This window comes from Nyctereutes procyonoides, unplaced genomic scaffold, assembly GCF_905146905.1.
Source record: "Nyctereutes procyonoides isolate TBG_1078 unplaced genomic scaffold, NYPRO_anot_genome, whole genome shotgun sequence".
NCBI lineage: Eukaryota > Metazoa > Chordata > Mammalia > Carnivora > Canidae > Nyctereutes > Nyctereutes procyonoides.
Genome location: NW_026575013.1, coordinates 33,038 through 53,272, shown reverse-complemented (window position 1 = coordinate 53,272; position 20,235 = coordinate 33,038). Strand labels below are relative to the sequence as shown.

Here is a 20,235-nt window from a genome sequence, read left to right as displayed (position 1 = left end):
CTTACTTCATGTGTCTGTACCCTCCTGCGTAACATGTCCACACAAGGCTCTGCCTGCTTTATAGATGAGTGTTGGCTTATCCTGTCAGGTGCCTCCCACAGTGCTTTTATATTTGGTTTAATATATACTAATAGTGAGTCTTTATTTCAATGGTCCTGTTTTCCTTTGAATATTCTTTTATCTTTTTAAATTTTCATTTGTTTTATTTTTCTCATGAGAGACATACACACAGAGAGAGGCAGAGACATTGGCAGAGGGAGAAGCAGGCTAAATGCAGGAAACCCGAGGTAGGACTTGACCCCTATAGTCTGGGATTATGCCCTGAGCCAAAGGCAGGCACACAACTACTAAGCCACCCAAGTATCTCAGGATTCTTTTCCTTTTACTGATTTTATTTATTTATTCATGGGAGATGCAAAGACGCTGTGACAAAGAGCGAGAAGCAGGCTCCTTCCAGGAGTCTGATATGAGACACGATCACCAGATTGGGAACAGGACCCGAGTTGAAGGCACGTGCTCAACTGCTGAGCCACCCAGGCATCCCAGTACTTTTGTATTCTTAGAGTCAATGCCCAGTAGTGCAGTTGCTGGATCACAGGGTAGGTTTACTATTACCTATCTGATGTCACACCATATGTTTTCCCAGAGCAGCTGCACCCTTGCCCACCCACATCTCCTGACCAGAGAATTCTGCAGGGCTTCAGTTCTAGTGGAGGTGGTATCAGGGCTCATTTAACAAGCAGAGCAAAGCACACCCAGTTAAAACTCACATTCTGGCCACGGATCACATACAGCCCCCTGAAGGCAAGGAGTGCCTGTGTGGACGCCTGGCCTGAAGGAAATAGCAGCCAAAACAGGACAGCACAGTGGCCGCAGCCCACACCACAGACACTCTGAAGACCCAGAACCAGCATCCTATGTGACGTCTTCATCATAAAGCTGTTATTCTGGAGCAGAAGCTAGAACGGGCATTTGTACACACAGAGGAAGATACAGACCTAGAGAAAATGTCAAGGTTAAGGAATTCAATTCCACTTTTCTGCTCCGATCCACCTCAAATTTGGTTTCTCGTGTCAGTCCCTTTGACCCTGCCGAATGAGACAGGACTTCTCTTCTGCCTCCAGATCCAGCAGCTTCCATCCCTGAGGGGATCACATGCATCAGGGGGACTTCCAGCTGCCCACACCATCCAACGTGCAACTACAGCAATGGCATGAAGACACAGAGTTGTGATAATAATATTCCCGCAATCCTTGTCCTTGTGGAGGATGCCCAACCTCCTGCCCGAAGCCCATGTCACATGTTGAGAGGTGCTTTCCTCTCTACGTCACTCATTAGGGAGAATATGTGCATGGACCACATATGTCACCATTATTTACTGCAAAATAAAATAAAAATTGTACAACATACATTCAAACACAAAATGAATCCACAGGACTGAGGTAAGAGATGGGAGGGAAATAAATTTAGGTGATTTTGACATAAAATTCCAGAGTCCCCTCTTGATCTTCAGCATATAAAGCAGAGGGAATTCCACACACGGTCTTTGCTATAACAGCACTGGGAGGGAGGAGATCTTAACTCCTGGATCAGGAGTCTCTGAGCTTGTCTCGTTCCTGGAACATGAGAGATAGTTAGTGACTCATTGTGATCACCCATGAAATCACTCAGAGGTCTGAGAGAACAAAAACTGCAAGTCCACAGGTGGAAAATCAACCTCCTTTTGAATGTAGGAGGTGTGGATGTTGTCATGGGGAGATATAGCTGTGGCGATGAGGACAAGAAGGAGGCTGATCCAGAATATTCTGTAAAGTATGATGAGCAGCAGACAGGAAAATCTGAAATTTAGATGTCTGCTTCCATGGGGCATGTGCTGGCTTAAAGCTCCTCAGGTGGTAAAGAGGGAGGAATCCCAGGATACTAACGGTTCTCAAAACCCCAGCGTTGTAGGAAGAATGTGTGGCACCAACACGATGCACAGCTACTAAGCACAGGAGCGTGGAAGGTGGCTGAGGACAGTGAGTCCAGGTGTGGGTTTCCTACTCTGTTTTGTCATAACCGGAGTCTTTTCGTGGTACCAGGCTGTAAAGGATGAATCAGAGGAGAGACCCTGTTTTCGTGTGTCTGGGTGATGTCACCGCAATCCCAGGCTGGGTGGATTAAAAAGGCGACACTCATTATCCCTGCTCTGGAGTCTGGGACGTCTGAGGTCCAGGTGCAGGCAGATGTGGTGTCTGGAGAGCGCCCCCGTCCTAGCCGGTACTTTCCCTTTCACCTCACATGGGGCCTGGAGGCAAAGAGCTTCCCACGACCTGGTGTTTAAGTTTCGTGATCCCATCATGAGGATGGATCTCCTGACCTAAGTGCTGCCCTCAGGCCCCACCCCCCCCCCATCACACGGATGTTGTTTTTCAACATGGGGATGGTAGAGGTCACACACAGTGAGCTGATATCAGCATTGATGCAGGGGGGACACTGACTCCACACAAGCCCCTCCTCAAGCAGTATCCCATCTTCACCACAGACCCACAACACAAACCCTGAGCCCGTGTCCTTCCCTGGTTCCATCCAAGCATTTGTGACTTGCGAAGAGGCTGTGCTGCTCTCAACAGACACGATTGTGAAGGTGATGAAGTTTAATACTCTTGTCTGTGTATGTGTGTGTGTGTGTGTTTATGATCCTGAGACAGCACAAATACACAACATCCTGCTGGGCACCCCCGTTCCTTCTCAGGTTGTTACTAACGTCGCTGCAGGGAGGCTTGTTCAAGACAGTTACCGCAACAGGGATCTGTCTTCTCTTGCTTTAGATGGTTGATGCTTCTGTGGCCTCTTATCTTGCATGCACTTTATGCTGCTTCCACCAAGCTTGCTCCTTGAGGTGAGTGGACCCGCGAAGCACAAATGCAGGTGTGGCTCCAGTAAATGCTTAGCTGATGTAACTGCAGAGATTGTCATTTTTTTTTGCATGTAGGGATAGTAATAAACAAGTGCCAGCAACTTTGTCCTTTGTACATGTTATAAGTGTTTTTCATATAAAAATAATATTTCTAATTCAGAGACTCAATAGATAAGACCAGGATAATGTGTCCATATGACTCCTTGGGGAATACTGCTCCAAGGAGAGGAAGCCCAGACCCTGACAGGAAACCAGCCCGTAACCCTCATCTGCACCTGCTCCTGGGCCTTCAAGTGACAACTAGTCAGGAGTGTGCACCTCCTAGCGGTCCCCATCCCCTTCTACAGGGAGGTTTGTGTCTGGGCTCACACTGAGGTCCCCTCACGGTGTGTGCACAGTAATACACGGCCGTGTCCTCGGCTCTCAGGCTGTTCATCTGCAGATACAGCGTGTTCTTGGCGTTGTCTCTGGAGATGGTGAATCGGCCCTTCACAGCGTCTGCGTGGTATGTGCTGCTTCCATCCTTGTTAATTACTGAGACCCAGTGCAGCCCCTTCCCTGGAGCCTGGCGGACCCAGCTTATCCAGTAACTACTGAAGGTGAATCCAGAAGCCACACAGGAGAGTCTCAGGGACCCCCCAGGCTTCACCAGGTCTCCCCCAGACTCCACCAGCTGCACCTCTCCCTGGACACCTGCAGACACAAGACATCCTGATCAGGAAACTGTCCCACATTCCCTGTTTCTCTCACTCACCTCCACTCACAGACTCAAGGTCCCGTGTTCCCCATGAATTACCTTTTAAAATAGCAACAAGGAAAACCCAGTGGAGCACAGACTCCATGGTGAGTTGTGTGTGTTCTGTCCTGATCCCTGAATGGGGTCCCCTGGGTTGCTGGGGTCTGGGCTCCTCTCCCAGCTGCAGGTTCAGGGATAGGCTGGTTTAATCAGTGGAGGGAGGGCCCTATTTGCATGTCCTCTGACTATATAGTCAGCTCCAGACTTAGATTAGATTCTTTACAAGTTTCATAATCATGATTGCATTACATTTGAGGTCAAATTTCTGTAATGTCATGTAACGATATGAAGTGTTTTAACATGTAAACAGAATTAGCTTTGCATCTCTCAATGTCTTATTAAAACCCAATCGCCAATTTAGGTAATTTTTAGTATATAGCATGTTACTGCCTATGAATATTTAATAATAATTATTTTATTTTTTTGCCAGTGTGAAAGGAATATTTTGTTAATTTTCTTTTCATTTCATTTTTTTTAGAGAAAGAATTTTATTGGACATTCTCTGACCTAGAGGCAGAAATATATAATACAGGTCAGAGACTTCAGGGAAACCTATCCCCTCTAGTCTGATGCCTTTCTAGTTCCAAGCTGATACTTTTTCTTTTTACCTTTGTCAAGAATTTTTTTTAATAAATTAATTTTTTTGGTGTTCAATTTACCAACATACAGAATAACACCCAGTGCTCATCGCGTCAAGTGTCCCCCTCAGTGCCCGTCACCCATTCACTGCCCGTCACCCTCTTTTTTTCTTTTTTATTATAAATTTATTTTTTATTGGTGTTCAATTTGCCAACTAGGGGTGGTGGAAGGGGAGGAGGGCGGGGGGTGGGGGTGAGTGGGTGCCGGGCACTGAGGGGGGCACTTGACGGGATGCACACTGGGTGTTATTCTGTATGTTGGTAAATTGAACACCAATAAAAAATTAATTTATTTTTAAAAAATAAAATAAAATAAAATGGGAGTCAGTGTGTTCAACTATATACTGAAAAGGGGTTAGTATCCAAAATACAAAAGGGACTCTTAACCACAATAGAAAATGTGTCATCAAAAACAATAAGAGTAAACACATTCAGATGGACTTCTATATTATTTATTAGGGGTATTTCTCTATTCTTGGATAAATCTAGATAGAGGATACTTTTTCTGTATACTTTTTAGTGGGGTTTGATTTACAAATATATAGTATAACTCCAAGTGCTTATTCTGTCAAGTGTCCCCCTCAGTGCCCATCACCCAGTCACCCCCACCCCCCTGCCCAACTCCCCTTCCACCACCTCCAGTTCATTTCCCAGAGTTAGGAGTATTTCATGTTCTGGCTCCCTTTCTGATATTTCCCACTATTTTTTTCTCCTTTCCCCTTTATTTCCTTTCAATATTTTTATATTCCCCAAATGAATGAGACCATATAATGTTTGTCCTTCTCCAATTGACTTATTTCACTCAGCTTAATACCCTCCAGATCCATCCACGTTGAAGCAAATGGTGGGTATTTGTCATTTCTAATAGCTGAGGAATATTCCATTGTATACATAGACCACATCTTCTTTATCCATCATCTTTCGATGGACACCGAGGCTCCTTCCACAGTTTGGCTATTGTGGACATGGCTGCTAGAAACATCAGGGTGCAGGGGTCCCAGCGTTTCCCTGCATCTGCATCTTTGGGGTAAATCCCCAGCAGTGCAATTGCTGGGTCGTAGGGCAGGTCTATTTTTAACTCTTTGAGGAACCTCCACACAGTTTTCCAGAGTGGCTGCACCAGTTCACATTCCCACCAACAGTGTAAGAGGGTTCCCTTTTCTCCACATCCTCTCCAACATTTGTTGTTTCCTGCCTTGTTAATTTTCCCCATTCTCACTGGTGTGAGGTGGTATCTCATTGTGGTATCTCTTTTAATTTGTATTTCCCTGATGTCCAGTGATGCAGAGCATTTTCTCATGTGCGTGTTGGCCATGTCTATGTCTTCCTCTGTGAGATTTCTCTTCATGTCTTTTGCCCATTTCAGGATTGGATTGTTTGTTTCTTTGGTGTTGAGTTTAAGAAGTTCTTTATAGATCTTGGAAACTAGCCCTTTATCTGATACATCGTTTGCAAATATCTTCTCCCATTCTGTAGGTTTTCTTTTAGATTTGTTGACTGTATCCTTTGCTGTGCAAAAGTTTCTTATCTTGATGAAGTCCCAATAGTTCATTTTTGCTTTTGTTTCTTTTGCCTTCGTGGATGTATCTTACAAGAAGTTGCTGTGGCCAAGTTCAAAAAGGGTGTTGCCTGTGTTCTCCTCTAGGATTCTGTTGGAATTTTGTCTCACATTTAGATCTTTCATCCATTTTGAGTTTATCTTTCTGTCTGGTGCATGAAGTGGTCTAATTTCATTCTTCTGCATGTGGATGTCCAATTTTCCCAGCACCATTTATTGAAGAGACTGTTTTTTTCCAGTGGATATTTTTCCTCCTTTGTCGAATATTAGTTGACCATAAAGTTCAGGGTCCACTTCTGGGTTCTCTAATCTGTTCCATTGATCTATGTGTCTGTTTTTGTGCCAAGACCACACTGTCTTGAAGACCACAGCTTTGTAGTACAACCTGAAATCTGGCATTGTGATGCTGCCAGCTATGGTTCTTTTTTAAAATTCCCCTGGCTATTCGGGTCTATGGCCATACCACCCTGAACGCGCCCAATGTCGTCTGTTCTAATGATTTTTAGTTGATTAAGTTATTCAAAATACCAATCATTTTCTTACATAATAGAAAAACTCCATATTCATTTAGAAAAAACTCATGATACTGACCATACAATTATAAAAAATAAGAGTAGTCAGACATTACACATCCCTCTACAGAAATGTATTTTGTTTTATTATTTTTATTTTTAGAAAATATTTTATTCATTTTTTTTATTAATGAGAGACACGCTGAGAGGCTGAGACACAGATAGAGGGAGAAGCAGTCTCCACGCAGCGAGCCCAATGTGGGACTCGATCCCGGGACCCCAGGATCAGGCTCTGGGCCGAAGGTGGTGCTAAACCACTGAGCCACCCAGGCTGCCCCAGAAATGTATTTTAGTCCCCAAAGCATCATTTTATACTTTTGGATTCTTCCACGCATCATTCATCTCATTTTCTAAGGATTTGGACTTTTTCTATGTAGAATGACATTTTCTCTGTTTGTTCTCCAACTTTTCATACTTCTTTAGTGGACTTATTCCTTAAAGCATACCTTTGAATTTATTTGCTAGATCCTTGATCTCCAAACCTCCTTCTTCTCCTCCTCGCCCAACGTGGGGATTCAAACAAGAACCCACAGGTTCACCCTCATTTGACGAAAGTGGGAGACTGACTCCACACCACCCCAACCCGGAGCAGACCCTATCCCAACCACTGACTCTCAACACAGACTCTGAGCCAGTGTCCTTCCCTGGCTCTATATAAGCCTTGTGACTTGCTGAGAGGCCGGCCCTGCTCTCAACAGACAGGATGGTGAAGGTGATAAACCTTTGTACTCCCGTGTGTGTGTGTGTGTGTGTGTGTGTGTGTGTGTGTGTGTGTGTGACCTTTAAATGCACATACTTACCAGTCATGCCGGGAATCTCTCTGACACTACACATTTGCTACAATATTTTTGAACATTTTCTCAGATACTGATCCCAACTACGTGTCTTTTTTCTCTTGAATGGATTGTAGATTCCTCTGTACCGTCATGTGTAGCATTCACTTTATGGTGCTTCTACCAAGTCCTCATGTTAGCATGGGGTCCTTGGTGTACAGTGTGTGCTGCTGTGATTCAGGAAGATGTTCAGATGATGTGTATGGAAGTATTTGTAACTGATTTATATTCTGGGTCAGGAAAATTTAAGTTCAAATAAGAACAAGTAGTACAGTTGTTTTCAAAAGTCAGGGCAGGTGCTAGAGTTGATTTCCTAAGTTTCTAAGTCAGGGGCTGAATATGTTAACACAAAATCCTATGTCCAGAGGGGCTCCCTGGGGGAAACTGCTCCTTGGAGAGGAAGCCCAGACCCTGACAGGAAACCGGCCCAGAACCTCCATCTGCACCTGCTCCTGGGCCTTCAAGACAGAAGTGGTGAGGAGTGTGCACCCCCTGGTGGTCCTGATCCCCTTCTACAGGGAGGTTTGTGTCTGGGCTCACACTGAGGTCCCCTCACTGTGTCCCTCGCACAGTAATACACGGCCGTGTCCTCGGCTCTCAGGCTGTTCATCTGCAGATACATCGTGTTCTTGGCGTTGTCTCTGGAGATGGTGAATCGGCCCTTCACAGCGTCTGCGTAGTATGTGGTACTTCCACTAGTATAAATGATTGCAACCCACTGCAGCCCCTTCCCTGGAGCCTGGCGGACCCAGTGCATGTCGTTGCTACTGAAGGTGAATCCAGAGGCCACACAGGACAGTCTCAGGGACCCCCCAGGCTTCACCAGGTCTCCCCCAGACTCCACCAGCTGCACCTCACCCTGGACACCTGCAGACACAGACATCCTGGTTAGGAAAGTGCCCCCCATCCCGTTCTCGCACTCACGTCCACTCACATACTCAAGGTCTCTGTTCTCCACGAATTACCTTTTAAAATAGCAACAAGGAAAACGCAGCTGAGCACAGACTCCATGGTGGTTTGTCTGTGTTCTGGCCTGATCACTCAATGGGTTCACCTGGGGATCTAGGGCTGAGGCTCCTCTCCCAGCTGCAGGGTCTGGGCTGGGCTGGTTTAATCAGAAGAGGGAGGGGCTTATTTGCATATCCTCTGACTTTATCTTCAGCCCATGTCTACATTTCGATTTTAACAGGTTAAGAGCAAGGACTGCATTACATTTGCAGATCATTTTGTGCAGATGTCACTGCGGAAACATGAAGCCGTCATCTGTGAGCATTGTTGTCTTTTCATTTCTGACTGAATTTTTAAAATCTTTTTATCAAAATAGGTAATTTTTAGTGTGGTATTTCATCTCCTATTGAAATTTAATCCTAAATATTTATTTTTCATGCTAGTTAATGTGATATTTTTATTAATTTCATATGGATTTTTATTGTTAGTGTGTGGAATCATAGCTGTATTTATTTTATTTTTTTATTATTTATTTATGATAGTCACAGAGAGAGAGAGCGAGAGAGGCAGAGACACAGGCAGAGGGAGAAGCAGGCTCCATGCACCGGGAGCCTGATTTGGGATTCAATCCCGGGTCTCCAGGATCGCGCCCTGAGCCAAAGGCAGGCGCCAAACCACTGCGCCACCCAGGGATCCCTCATAGCTATATTTATTTTATATCCTTTTTCCTTTTTTTGATTTTATATTCTGAGTATTCCCAGAAATCGATAATTAATCCCTAGAGATTGTGGAGTTGGTAGACATTGTGGCTGTAGCAGATCATGCCATATGGAAACAAATAACTTTTCTTCCCTCTAATAATTAATTTTCATTACCTGATTTCCCTTTGTAGGTCTTCAACCTGTTGTAGCCGAACTATTTCTCTTCTATTCTTCTGGCTTCTTTGTCACATCTAATAACTCAGCAGACATAAGACAGATCTAAGGAGATGCATTTCATTTTCCATGTGCATGAGCTATGTAAAATACAACACCCAGACAATGACCACTGTAGGCAGCCCTTCTGTCTGTTAGAAAATAGAGATTAAGTTTGTGGATATTTAAGCTCAGGATTTGGGTTTGGGTCAGTGTATGAGTGAGGGGCTGACAAGGGTTGTTTGCAGAGCCCACTGAGCTCTACATTCCCTACCTTGTTTCTGAGGATAGTTCCCCCCCCCCAATACAGAGAATGGATCGTTCTCATCAGAGATTTATTTCTTGCCATCAGGGGACTCACTTTCCATGACTAGATTTCACTTCCTGAACAGCTTCACTACCAGTAAGTTCACGTGTAAACTATGCAATAGGATGGAAGAGTTAAGATACACTGTCAACACCAGGTCATGCCACCAGGATGGTGTAAAAAACCTCTAGACGAATGATGGCACAAATACATAGATAAAGGGTAAGCAATTACTGCAGGTGTTTGCGGATTTCCAGTGTTGAGCTCACCATTGGAAACCTCCCTTGTCTATGGAGGGAGAGTGACAGACAGAGGTGGGTATTAGGTTGGGGAAATGGGGGGACCAACCTCGTTCCCAGTGGTGGGGCGCACAGCCCACAGCAGTCAGTATAACACAACTCTGGAAGGAGATAGTAACACTCAAATCCCTCAGGTTCATCAAAGACATGACTTGTGGAAATGCCAGAGCATCATTACTTGGGTTCATGTGTCACTAGGGTCATACCCTGCTTTGGCTGCTGTAACATTGTACAGAGACTGGGTGGATTTAAACAACAGATACTCAGAATGCCTGGGTACCCCAGTGGTTAAGCATCTGCCTTCAGCTCAGGTCGTCCTGAAGCCCCAGGATCGCGTCCCACATCGGGCTCCCTGCATGGAGCCTATATCTCACTCCACTCCTGTCTCTGACTCTGTCTCTCTATCTCTTGTGTATAAATAAAATCTTCAAAAAAAAAAGATAAAGGGACACCTGAATTGTTTTGAATAGAATAAATAGCAGAAGGATGAAGACTTCCATCATTCTTCCTTCCTGCAGCCTTGATCTGGAACATCCATGTCCTCCTGCCTTGGAGACAGTTACACATGCATGTCTCCAGATTCTCCAATGAGAGACTACTTCGTAGTCGGATGAGAATTACTCCACTGGATTCCATGAGTCTCCACCTCATCAATGTAGAACAAGGACCTCTCAGCCTATTCAGTCATGGGAGCCAATGGGCTATGGGTCCAGTTCCTCAGGGGAACCCTTAAAAATTCATGCTATTACCTCTTGTGGGGTAAAGTAATTTCAGATAGATGCCATCCGATAAAGTCCTGAGAAGCAAATTGCTATGAATTAAGCATCACATTGTGTGTTTGGGACTCGAGCTGGTTGAGGATAGTGAGCAGCTATGAGATCCTGGAGAAACTTCATGGTCCAAGAGGGGAGAGATATTTGGGGCTTGGAATCACTTGGGAGAAGTCAGTTTCTGCTCATGCTGGGGGCAATTCCTAGACTTTGCAGACAGGGAATTGCAGGTGAGACCTGAGAGTGATATCATCATGTATGTAAGACAGGCAGATAATGATTTTGACTGAGGGATATTCTAATAAAATGAGTACCTTTGAAGTGAAATTTTATTTTTTTTTTCATGTATGCAAATGTATATTTGGGGTAGAAATATTTACATAGAAGTATTCATATAGTATAATGCATATATATATATATATATATATATATATAGTGTTAGGACAAAGCATAGAAATAGAAAACACTGACACCTTAGAGATAAATAGGAAAAGTCTATACGTGAATGGTCAACTCACAAAATAGGAAATTTCAGTGCCTACTGCATGTTTTACTAATGCTCAAACTCATTAACAATGAAATGACAAAAGATACTATTTCTAGTGTATCTAATTAGCCAGTTTGTTTAAAACATGCATGAACTCATTGGTGAGGGTAGAGTGAAATGAACCCTTATCCTCTTGGGATGTAAATTAGGAAAAGATTTTGGAAAGTAATTTACCAAATCAGATGAAGGAACGGTCACATGACCTAAAGTAATAATTTCCCTTCTGGAAATCATAAGGACATATTCCAGAATAAAAAGATGAAATAACAATAAAGTGAACAAACTCCCCCAAACTGAAATGCCTTTCACATACAAATGCAATTGTACTTAGTGTAACATTTATTTTTTTATGAGTATTTCCTCCTTACTAGGAGCTGTAAGGATACAAAAATGGATAATTTATGAAATTTGTCCTAAAAAGTTCACAATTCACTGTGTCATTCTTTTATTTAGTAATATAAATAGTTGAGAGGTTGCTACAATATAATAAAATTACAAAATGTTTTGGGAGCTTCTGTGTCAATTAAATTTCCTATGATTTCCTTTGCTGATTGAAATGAAGAAATCTGCACATGAAGTGCACATGTCAAATAAAAATATTAATGAAAAAGAGTCCTTTCAAAGTTTGAGTAATAATTACCGGAAAACTCCATGTATCATATTTGACCTCTAAAGATCTCAGTTTATGACTAAATGGTATAGACTTCAGGAATTCATCCCAATTGTAACATATTTGACCAATTTATTCTTTCGACTTAAATCATTGCTTGGACCTTAAGCATGTTTTATTATTTTGTTTTCTATTATTATTATTTTGAAAAGTAACCAGAATCTTGATTATTTTAAGAGGCTTCAATTCCACAGTAATATGAATTTACAAAGCTGTCCCCCCCCTTTTTTTCTTAGCTATTCCCTTTTCATTAGTAATCTGGATGGAGAAAATACCAGAAGCAAATGAAAATAACAATTACAATTATTCATTTGTTTCATGGCTGGTCTTACACTATAAGCAATGTTAGGACAAGGGGCATTGCTCCCAAACATAGAAAGCGACATGGAACTATTAACCATTAGTATTTCATGCTATCTAACCATGTTAGAACACTCATGTTACAAGGAAAAGAGCTAAAGGTGAAAATTGCTCCAAATAGCTGATCTAAGTGGCCCTAAGCAGATAATTGAAGTGAAATTTTAAATACCAATTCATGTAGTTATTGATAGAGTCAACTGTTAGTAATCACATCTTTTCGTACTTTGTCCATCAATAAATTTTACTTTTAGGTATTATTTATGGAAACATTCTATATAAAAATATCACACACCCTGTAGCACTCCCTGTCCTACCTGCATTTCATGTAGTTCCTCCAACAAGGCGACCCCATCTTCCCTGAGAAAGCCTTCTCCAGATCCCTGTGCACCTGCTCCTGGGGCAACAGCCTTGTTCTGTGTGGTCCTGAGCGCCCCTTGCAGCCCAGACCCCGACTGTGCTTGGAGGACCCTGTCTGGGCTCACAGGGTATTTATCGCAGTGTCTCTACTGCAGTACTACATTGAGAATGGGCGCAGAATATGACACCTCGTGTGTCCCTGGGATTTACACTCCTCAAGAAAGAGCCAATGCAGAGATATGCTGACCCGCCCGACCTCTGAAGTGAAATAAATCTCCCGAAGGAAAGCCGTCCTCTCGTCTTCCTGTTCCAGGAAGAAACAGTTCATTACCATTACAGAAAAATGATTTTCCAGGGCTTCTGTTTCATATTTCTTTCCAACTGGCAGGGTTGAGGTCCTGGGGTCCTGCATGCTCCACCACTGCCCTGTGTTGTGGTGACCACCAGTACTGGCCCAGGTCAGGGCCCTGTGGGGAGGAACCTCTGCAGGAACTCGTCACTGAAGCGGTGATGGCAAGGATGATGTCCTGACCTAGATTGAGCCTGAACCTGACACATCTCAGGCCAGGAATTGGGACCGTGAGTTCATGAGTGTCCTACCAGAATGTGATGGTTGTGATTCTCACACGGAGACAGGGACAGAGAAATTTATCCATGGGGTTCACACCATTTCTTTACCCCAAGCACGTTGTCACATTCCAAAAAAAGGAGACATTACAAGCTCGTTAATGACAGATCTGCATATGACTGAAATCATACAGCGATTGCCTTACTTTGACTGACTCATTTCACTTAGCATTATACTTGCTACCTCCATCCCCATAGTTCCAAATGGATTAGATTTCATTCCATGTTAATTTGGGGAGCACAATAAAGTTAAAAGCAACAAACAGTCCAGCAACTTTTCAGTGAAAGGATAGAAAAGGATAGGTAACAAAAATAACTTTAATATTTACAGAAATGGTCAAATCCTAACAGGATACAGGGATTACTCACTTTTGAGTTTTAGATCAGTTTTTAAATGACTCCCCTAAAGCAGATGAAACTAGTGTTGGGGCCAGGCGGGAAGAGAAACTCCTCAAGATGGCGGATACCCCAAATGGCTGAGGTTCCTGTCACCACCTCCACCTGGGACGCCAATGGACCAATGACCTGCTGACAGCTTGACGCAGACCCTTAGACCTCTCCTTTGGACTTACCCAACCGGACCCAATGCCCTTCAAACCCCAGAGGAGGAAGTCACCTTTGACTGACCGAACTGCAATCCTTCCTTTGCATAGTGAGGGTCACTCTGACTGGTTGGATTGCAATCCTTCCTTTGCATATGAGCAGACCAATAGGAAACCGTTCTGCCTTACAACGTTATGTAAACCCCCTGCCACCTTGTCTTGGCGCGACTTCCCCGACTCACTCTTCCCTCCGTGAGTCGTGGAACCTCGCCCGAGGGTGCCTGCAATAAAATCTGTTCTTGGACCCTCGCTTGCCTTGGCGGTCTCATTTCCATTTAGTTACCAAAAAACCTAACAACTAGCCCAACCCTTCTTTAGTATCTCAAAGTTATCTTTATGTGTTTCAGTTTCTTTTTGAATGTCCTCCAAATGTAACTTTCTCAAATTCTAATATTTGTGTTTTCTTTCCTTCTCCTGTTATTACAAAACTTTGTACTTGGACAGTTTTGCTCTGTAAAGCATTTCAGATGCAGCTCGTGTGAAATGCATTATGCAAAATAAAGTTTATTGTATTGTGTTCCCAGCCAAACAACATATATTCTACAGTAATAAAAAATATATCTCATTTTGGCCTCAAAGCATTAATCCAGTTACTGAAAAGAGAATACAAGTGGAGAAAACTAGAGATGAAGATCTTGAGATAGACTCATTGGACTGAATTTCCCCCTCCCACCCTTTATGGAAGAATGTTGCATGTTCTAAATTGAGGACTTCATTAATGGCATTATTACTGTGTTATGACTGTTAAAAAAATTTCCTGTAAGGTACACACTACATACCAAGGTCGGCCATCATTCCTGTTAAAAGTTTTTTACCAAGCTTAAAACAAAGCTTTGTGTTTGAAAGTTAGAAGGTGGTGGTAGTACAATATTTCATTTAGAAAATATAAAAATTCATTTTGTTTTGAAGCTAGGTGTTAAACTGGAATAGGTCTTATACCCCAGCGAATGGGGCATTTGTGCCCTTCCCTTGACAATCCTTTGTTGTTTAATTCTTTAGATTCTTAATAACTGTTTTTTTAATCCTGAGAGATTAAACAGTAGACTTGTTAAGAAAACAAAATGAAATGGTAACCAAAATCTTAAAATAAAGTTTTTTAAAAAAAGATTTCATTCCATGTACGGATAGTTTCGATAGTTTGGCTAATGTACATAATGCTGCTATAAAAATCCAGGTGCAAGTGTCCCTTTGAATTGTATTTTTGTATTCTATTTTCTTTTTTTTTTGAAGATTTTATTTACCTATACATGAGAAACACATACACAAAGAGAGGCAGAGACACGGGCAGAGGGAGAAACAGGCTCCATGCAGGGAGTCCGATGTGGGACTTGATCCTTGGACTCTGAGATTAAGCCATGAGCCAGAGGCAGATGCTCAAGCACTGAGCCAGCCAGGTGTCTTAGAATTCTTTTCCTCTTAATGATTTTATGTATTTATTCATGGGAGACTAAAAGAGGCAGTGTCAAAGAGGGAGAAACAGGCTCCCCCAGGCGTCCAACATGAGACACAATCCCCAGATTGGGAACACGATGTGAGCTGAAGGCACGCGCTCAACTGCTGAGCCACCCAGGCACCTTAGTACTTCTGTATTCTTAGAGTAAATGCCCAGTAGTGCAGTTGCTGGATCCCACGGTAGCCCGACTATTTCCTATTTGATGTCACACCATCTGGTTTCCCAGATCGGTTGCACCCTTGCCCACCCACATCTCCTAAGCAGAGAATTCAGCAGGGCCTCAGTTCTAGTGGAGGTGGTATCAGGGCTCATTTAACAAGAAGAGCAGAGCACAGCCCATTAAAACTCACCACATGTTGGCCAGGCACCACACAATGCCCACTGCAAGCAAGGAGGGCCTGTGTAGACACTTGGCCTGAAGGAAATAGCAGCCAAACAGGACAGCACAGTGCATGCAGCACACACCACAGACACTCTCAATGCAGACCCAACACCCTATGTGACCTAATTATCATAAAGCTGTTATTCTGGAGCAGGATATAGAACTGGCTTTTGTACATACAGAGGAATACAGAGACTTAGGGCAAATACCAAGTTTAGGGAATTCAATTCCAGTTTGCTGCTCTGATCCATCTCAAATTTTGGGTTTCTCATGTCAGTCCCTTTGACCCTGCCAAATGAGACAGGACTTCTGTTCTGCCCCCAGTTCCGGCAATTTCCATCCCTGAAAGGATCATGTGCATTTGAGAGACTGCCAGCTGCCCACACCATCTATAGCATATCTACCCCAATAGAATGAAGATATAGATTGTGATAATAATATCCCCGCAATTCTTGTCCTTGCGGAGGACGCCCGACCTCCTGCCCAAAACCTGTGTCACATGTTGAGAGGTGCTTTCCTCTCTATGTCACTCATTAGGGACAATATGTGCATGGATCACACATTTCACCATTACTTACTGCAGAATAATATAATAATTTTACAACATACACTCAAGCAGCAACTTAATCCACAGGACTGAGATAAGAGTTGGGAGGGAACTAAATTTAGGTGATTTTGAAATAACATTCCAGAATCCCTGTTTGATCATCAGCATATAGAGTGGAGGGAATTCCCCACACGTTCTTTGCTATAACAGCATTAGGAAGGAGGAGTTAAGATGCTGGATCAGGGTTTCTGAGCTTGTCTCATTCCTGGAACATGATAGGCAGTTATCGAATCATTCTGATCATCCATGAAATCACTCAGAGGTCTGGGAGAACAAAAACTGCAAGTGGACACGTAGAAAATCGACCACCATTTGGACGTAGGAGGTGTGGATGTTGCCATGGGGAGATAAAGCTGTGGTGATGAGGGCAGGAGGGAGGCTGATCCAGAATACTGCATATAGTATTAAAGAGCAGCAGAGAGGAAAATCTGAAATGTTTGATGTCCGCTTCCATGGAGATGTGCTGGCTTGAAGGCGCGTAGGTGGTAAGGAGGGAGGAATCCCAGGATACTAATGGGTCTAAAGAACCACAGGGTTGTAGGAAGAATGTGTGGCACCGATATGATGCACAGCAACTAAGCACAGGGGCATGGATGGTGGCTGAGGACAGTGAGTCCAGGTGTGGGTTTCCTGCTCTGTTTTGTCATAAGCTGAGTGTTTTCCTGGGACCACGTTGTAAAGGACAAATCAGAGGTGAGTCCCTGTTTAAGTGTTTCTCGGTGATGTCACTGCAGTCCCAGACTCGGTGGATTAAGCAACAGACACTCATTCTCACAGCTCTGGAGTCTGGATCATCTGAGGTCCAGGTGCAGGCAGATGTGTCTGGAGAACGCCCACGTCCTACCCCTTCCTTTTCTCGTCAACTCTCATTAGGCCATGGGGCAGTGAGCTTACCCAGGCCTGATGTATAAGGACCCTGGTCCTCTCATGAGGCTGCAACCTCCTGACCTAAGTGCTTCCCTAAGTCCCCACCAACTCCGTCCATCACATGGGTGATAGGTTTCAACACGGGGAAGGTAGAGGTCACAAACACTGGGCTGATATCAGCACCTGAAGGGTCAATGATTTACATCCTGGAAGTGGAAGGCTCCTCCAATTGAGCTCCTCACCCTGAGGATCCTCATATATCCAGTGGAACCTTCTGGTCCCTGTACAAGCACACACGTGACCCACAGAATCAGCTGATAACTTGCAGGGGGATACATTCCACTTCATATTCTGGGTGAGTCGTTGGTCCACTTCTATAATAATTTTGGCCATTTCTATGTGGTCATTCTTCTCATTTTTTAGCATGTCAGGTATTATTTTTTTCATGCATGGATTGTAGATGCCTCCATTTAAAAGCGATATTTATTCATGGGAGACACAGAGAGAGAGAGATAGGCAGAGACACAGGCAGAGGGAGAAGCAGGCACCATGCAGGGAGCTTGATGTGGGACTCGAACTTGGGACTCCAGGATCATGCCCTGAGTTGAAGACATATGCTAAACCACTGCGACAACCAGGGATCCCCGGATCCCTCTAACCCTTGAGATACATTGAGATATTTGTACATTTTTCATATTTAGGGAAGTGGTAAATAAGTTTAAGCACCTTTGCCTTCCATGCATATAAAGTAACTGTTTTCCTAAAGAATCTAACTTTTAAAATCAGAAAATGAATAGTTAAGCACAGATTCCTGGTCTAGAGAGGCTCCCTGGGGAAACTGCTCCATGGAGAGGAAGCCCAGACCCCGACAGGAAACCTGCCCAGAACCTCCATCTGCACCTGCTCCTGGGCCTTCAAGATAGAAGTGGTGAGGAGTGTGCACCCCCTGGTGGTCCCGATCCCCTTCTACAGGTAGGTTTGTGTCTGGGCTCAAACTGAGGTCGATTCACGATGTCCCTTGCACAGTAATACACGGCCGTGTCCTCGGCTCTCAGGCTGTTCATCTGCAGATACAGCGTGTTCTTGGCGTTGTCTCTGGAGATGGTGAATCGGCCCTTCACAGCGTCAGTGTAGTATGTGCTACTCCCATCACTGCTAATAGCTGCGACCCACTGCAGCCCCTTCCCTGGAGCCTGGCGGACCCAGCTCATGGCATAGCTACTGAAGGTGAATCCGGAGGCCACACAGGAGAGTCTCAGGGACCCCCCAGGCTTCACCAGGTCTCCCCCAGACTCCACCAGCTGCACCTCACCCTGGACACCTGCAGACACAAGACATCCTGGTCAGGAAAGTGTCCCCCATCCCCTGTTTCTCTCACTCATCTCTTCTCACAGACTCAAGATCCCTTGTTCTCCGTGAATCACCTTTTAAAATAGCGACAAGGAAAACCCAGCCGAGCACAGACTCCATGGTGGTTTGTCTGTGTTGTGTCCTGATCACTGAACGGGGTCACCTGGGGATCCTGGGCCTGGGGCTCCTCTCCCAGCTGCAGGGTTGGGGCTGGGCTGGTTTAATCAGTGGAGGGAGGGTCCTATTTGCATGTCCTTTGAATATATAATCAGCACCAGACCTAGATGTGATTCTTTATAAGTTATTAACAAGGATTGCTTTACATCTCTAGGCCACTGTGTGTAATGTCTTTTGACATTATGAAGTGTTCAAATCTATGAAAAAAACTGCCTTTGCATTTCCTTTTGACTTTTTAAAAACCTCTCATCAATGTAGGTTCTTTTAGTGGACAGTATTTTACCTCCTTCAGAATACTTAATCTTACATATTGTATTCTTAACACCGGTGTCAATGTAATAAGGTTTTATTAATTACCTTTGAAATACTTTATTGTTATGGATGTTGGGGTGGCTCAGCGGTTGAGCTCTGCCTTCTGCACTGGGAGTGATCCTGGAGTCCAGAGATCCAGTCCCACTTTGGACTCTCTGCAAGGAACCTGCTTCTCTCTCTGCCTGTGTCTCTGCCTCTCTCTGTGTGTCTCGTGAATGAAGACTCCTAACTCTGGGAAAAGAACTACGGGTGGTCGAAGGGGAGGAGGGCGGGGGGGGGTGACTGGGTGACGGGCACTGAGGGGGGCACTCGACGGGATGAGCACTGGGTGTTATTCTGTATGTTGGCAAATTGAACACCAATAAAAAATAAATTTATTATTTAAAAATAAATAAATAAAATCTTTAAAATATAAATAATTAGTTGTTACCATGTGGAAACCTAGATTTACTTTGTATGTTGATTTTGTATTCTACTGATTCCCTGAAGTTGTTCATTAACTAAGGGTTTGGTTCTGGAGCTTGTAGGGTTTCACCCTGCAACAGATCATGTCATATGGGTACAAGTAATTTTTTCTGTATCTATTGATTTAAGTATCTGTTATTCTTTGTTTCCTAACATTCCTGGTTTGGAATTCCAGTCATTGCCACAGTACGGGCTTCCTTCTCTTCTTCCTGGTTATTCATCTGGACTAATTACTCTGCAGACATGTGACAGACCTCAGCGGAGAAGTATTTCATGTTGCATGTGCATGAGCTCCATGGAACACAACACGCAGACAACGACCAAAGTAGGCAGCGCTTGTGCATCTTGCACAACAAGACATTGGTTTTGTGGAGATATAAGGCCAGGATAATGGGTTTGGGTCATTGAATTATTGAAGAACTGACAAGGGTTGTTTGCACAGACTTCTGGACCCTACAAACTTTTCTGGTACTGAGGATGGTTCACCCATCCTGGTAGGGAAAAGGGAATTTTCCCACATGAGATTTATTTCCTTCCATCAAGGTGACATAAGAGGTTCAGCCTCTCTGTCCACTGGATGATTCTCCTGTGATTTTATTCACAATAATCCAGGGAGCCAGCTGACATATGGGGTGGCACAGTTCATTCTCCTTCAGTAAAACATGTTGGATACTCATGGTGGGAATGACCCCCGTGTGGGTCCTGACTTGACAGAAGGGCTTCAGGTTTCAACTTTTGAATGCAGTGTTGGTTGTGGGCTTTTCATAAAATGTGACTAATTCATGGAGGCGATCTCTTGCCTCGACAGTTAAGATGTTTTGAAGCTAAAGCGTGTTAGACATTGTAAAGCGGTTTTAGGCAACATAGGAAAGAATCATGTACATCCAATCCTTCATTCTGTTAATACAGGGGCCCATTAATGTCT

The 20,235-nt window shown here is 43.8% G+C and overlaps 3 gene segments (V, D, J or C); all 3 read right to left on the bottom strand.

Annotated features, from left to right (window-relative positions):
- Positions 1-1,663: 1,663 nt before the first annotated feature.
- Positions 1,664-3,783, bottom strand: LOC129518642 (immunoglobulin heavy variable 3-74-like). The segment is given in 3 exon segments: positions 1,664-1,805; positions 3,271-3,592; positions 3,696-3,783. Coding segments are annotated over 3 exon segments (510 nt in total).
- Positions 3,784-7,855: 4,072 nt separating this feature from the next.
- LOC129519207 (immunoglobulin heavy variable 3-66-like) lies at positions 7,856-8,373 on the bottom strand (the record flags this gene model as incomplete). The annotated part of the segment is given in 2 exon segments: positions 7,856-8,163; positions 8,262-8,373. Coding segments are annotated over 2 exon segments (354 nt in total), but the record flags the coding sequence as incomplete, so codon positions are not given.
- An 8,018-nt stretch (positions 8,374-16,391) lies between these two features.
- On the bottom strand, positions 16,392-18,476 carry LOC129518565 (immunoglobulin heavy variable 3-23-like). The segment is given in 4 exon segments: positions 16,392-16,531; positions 17,088-17,189; positions 17,977-18,327; positions 18,431-18,476. Coding segments are annotated over 4 exon segments (639 nt in total).
- Between the last annotated feature and the right edge of the window lie 1,759 nt (positions 18,477-20,235).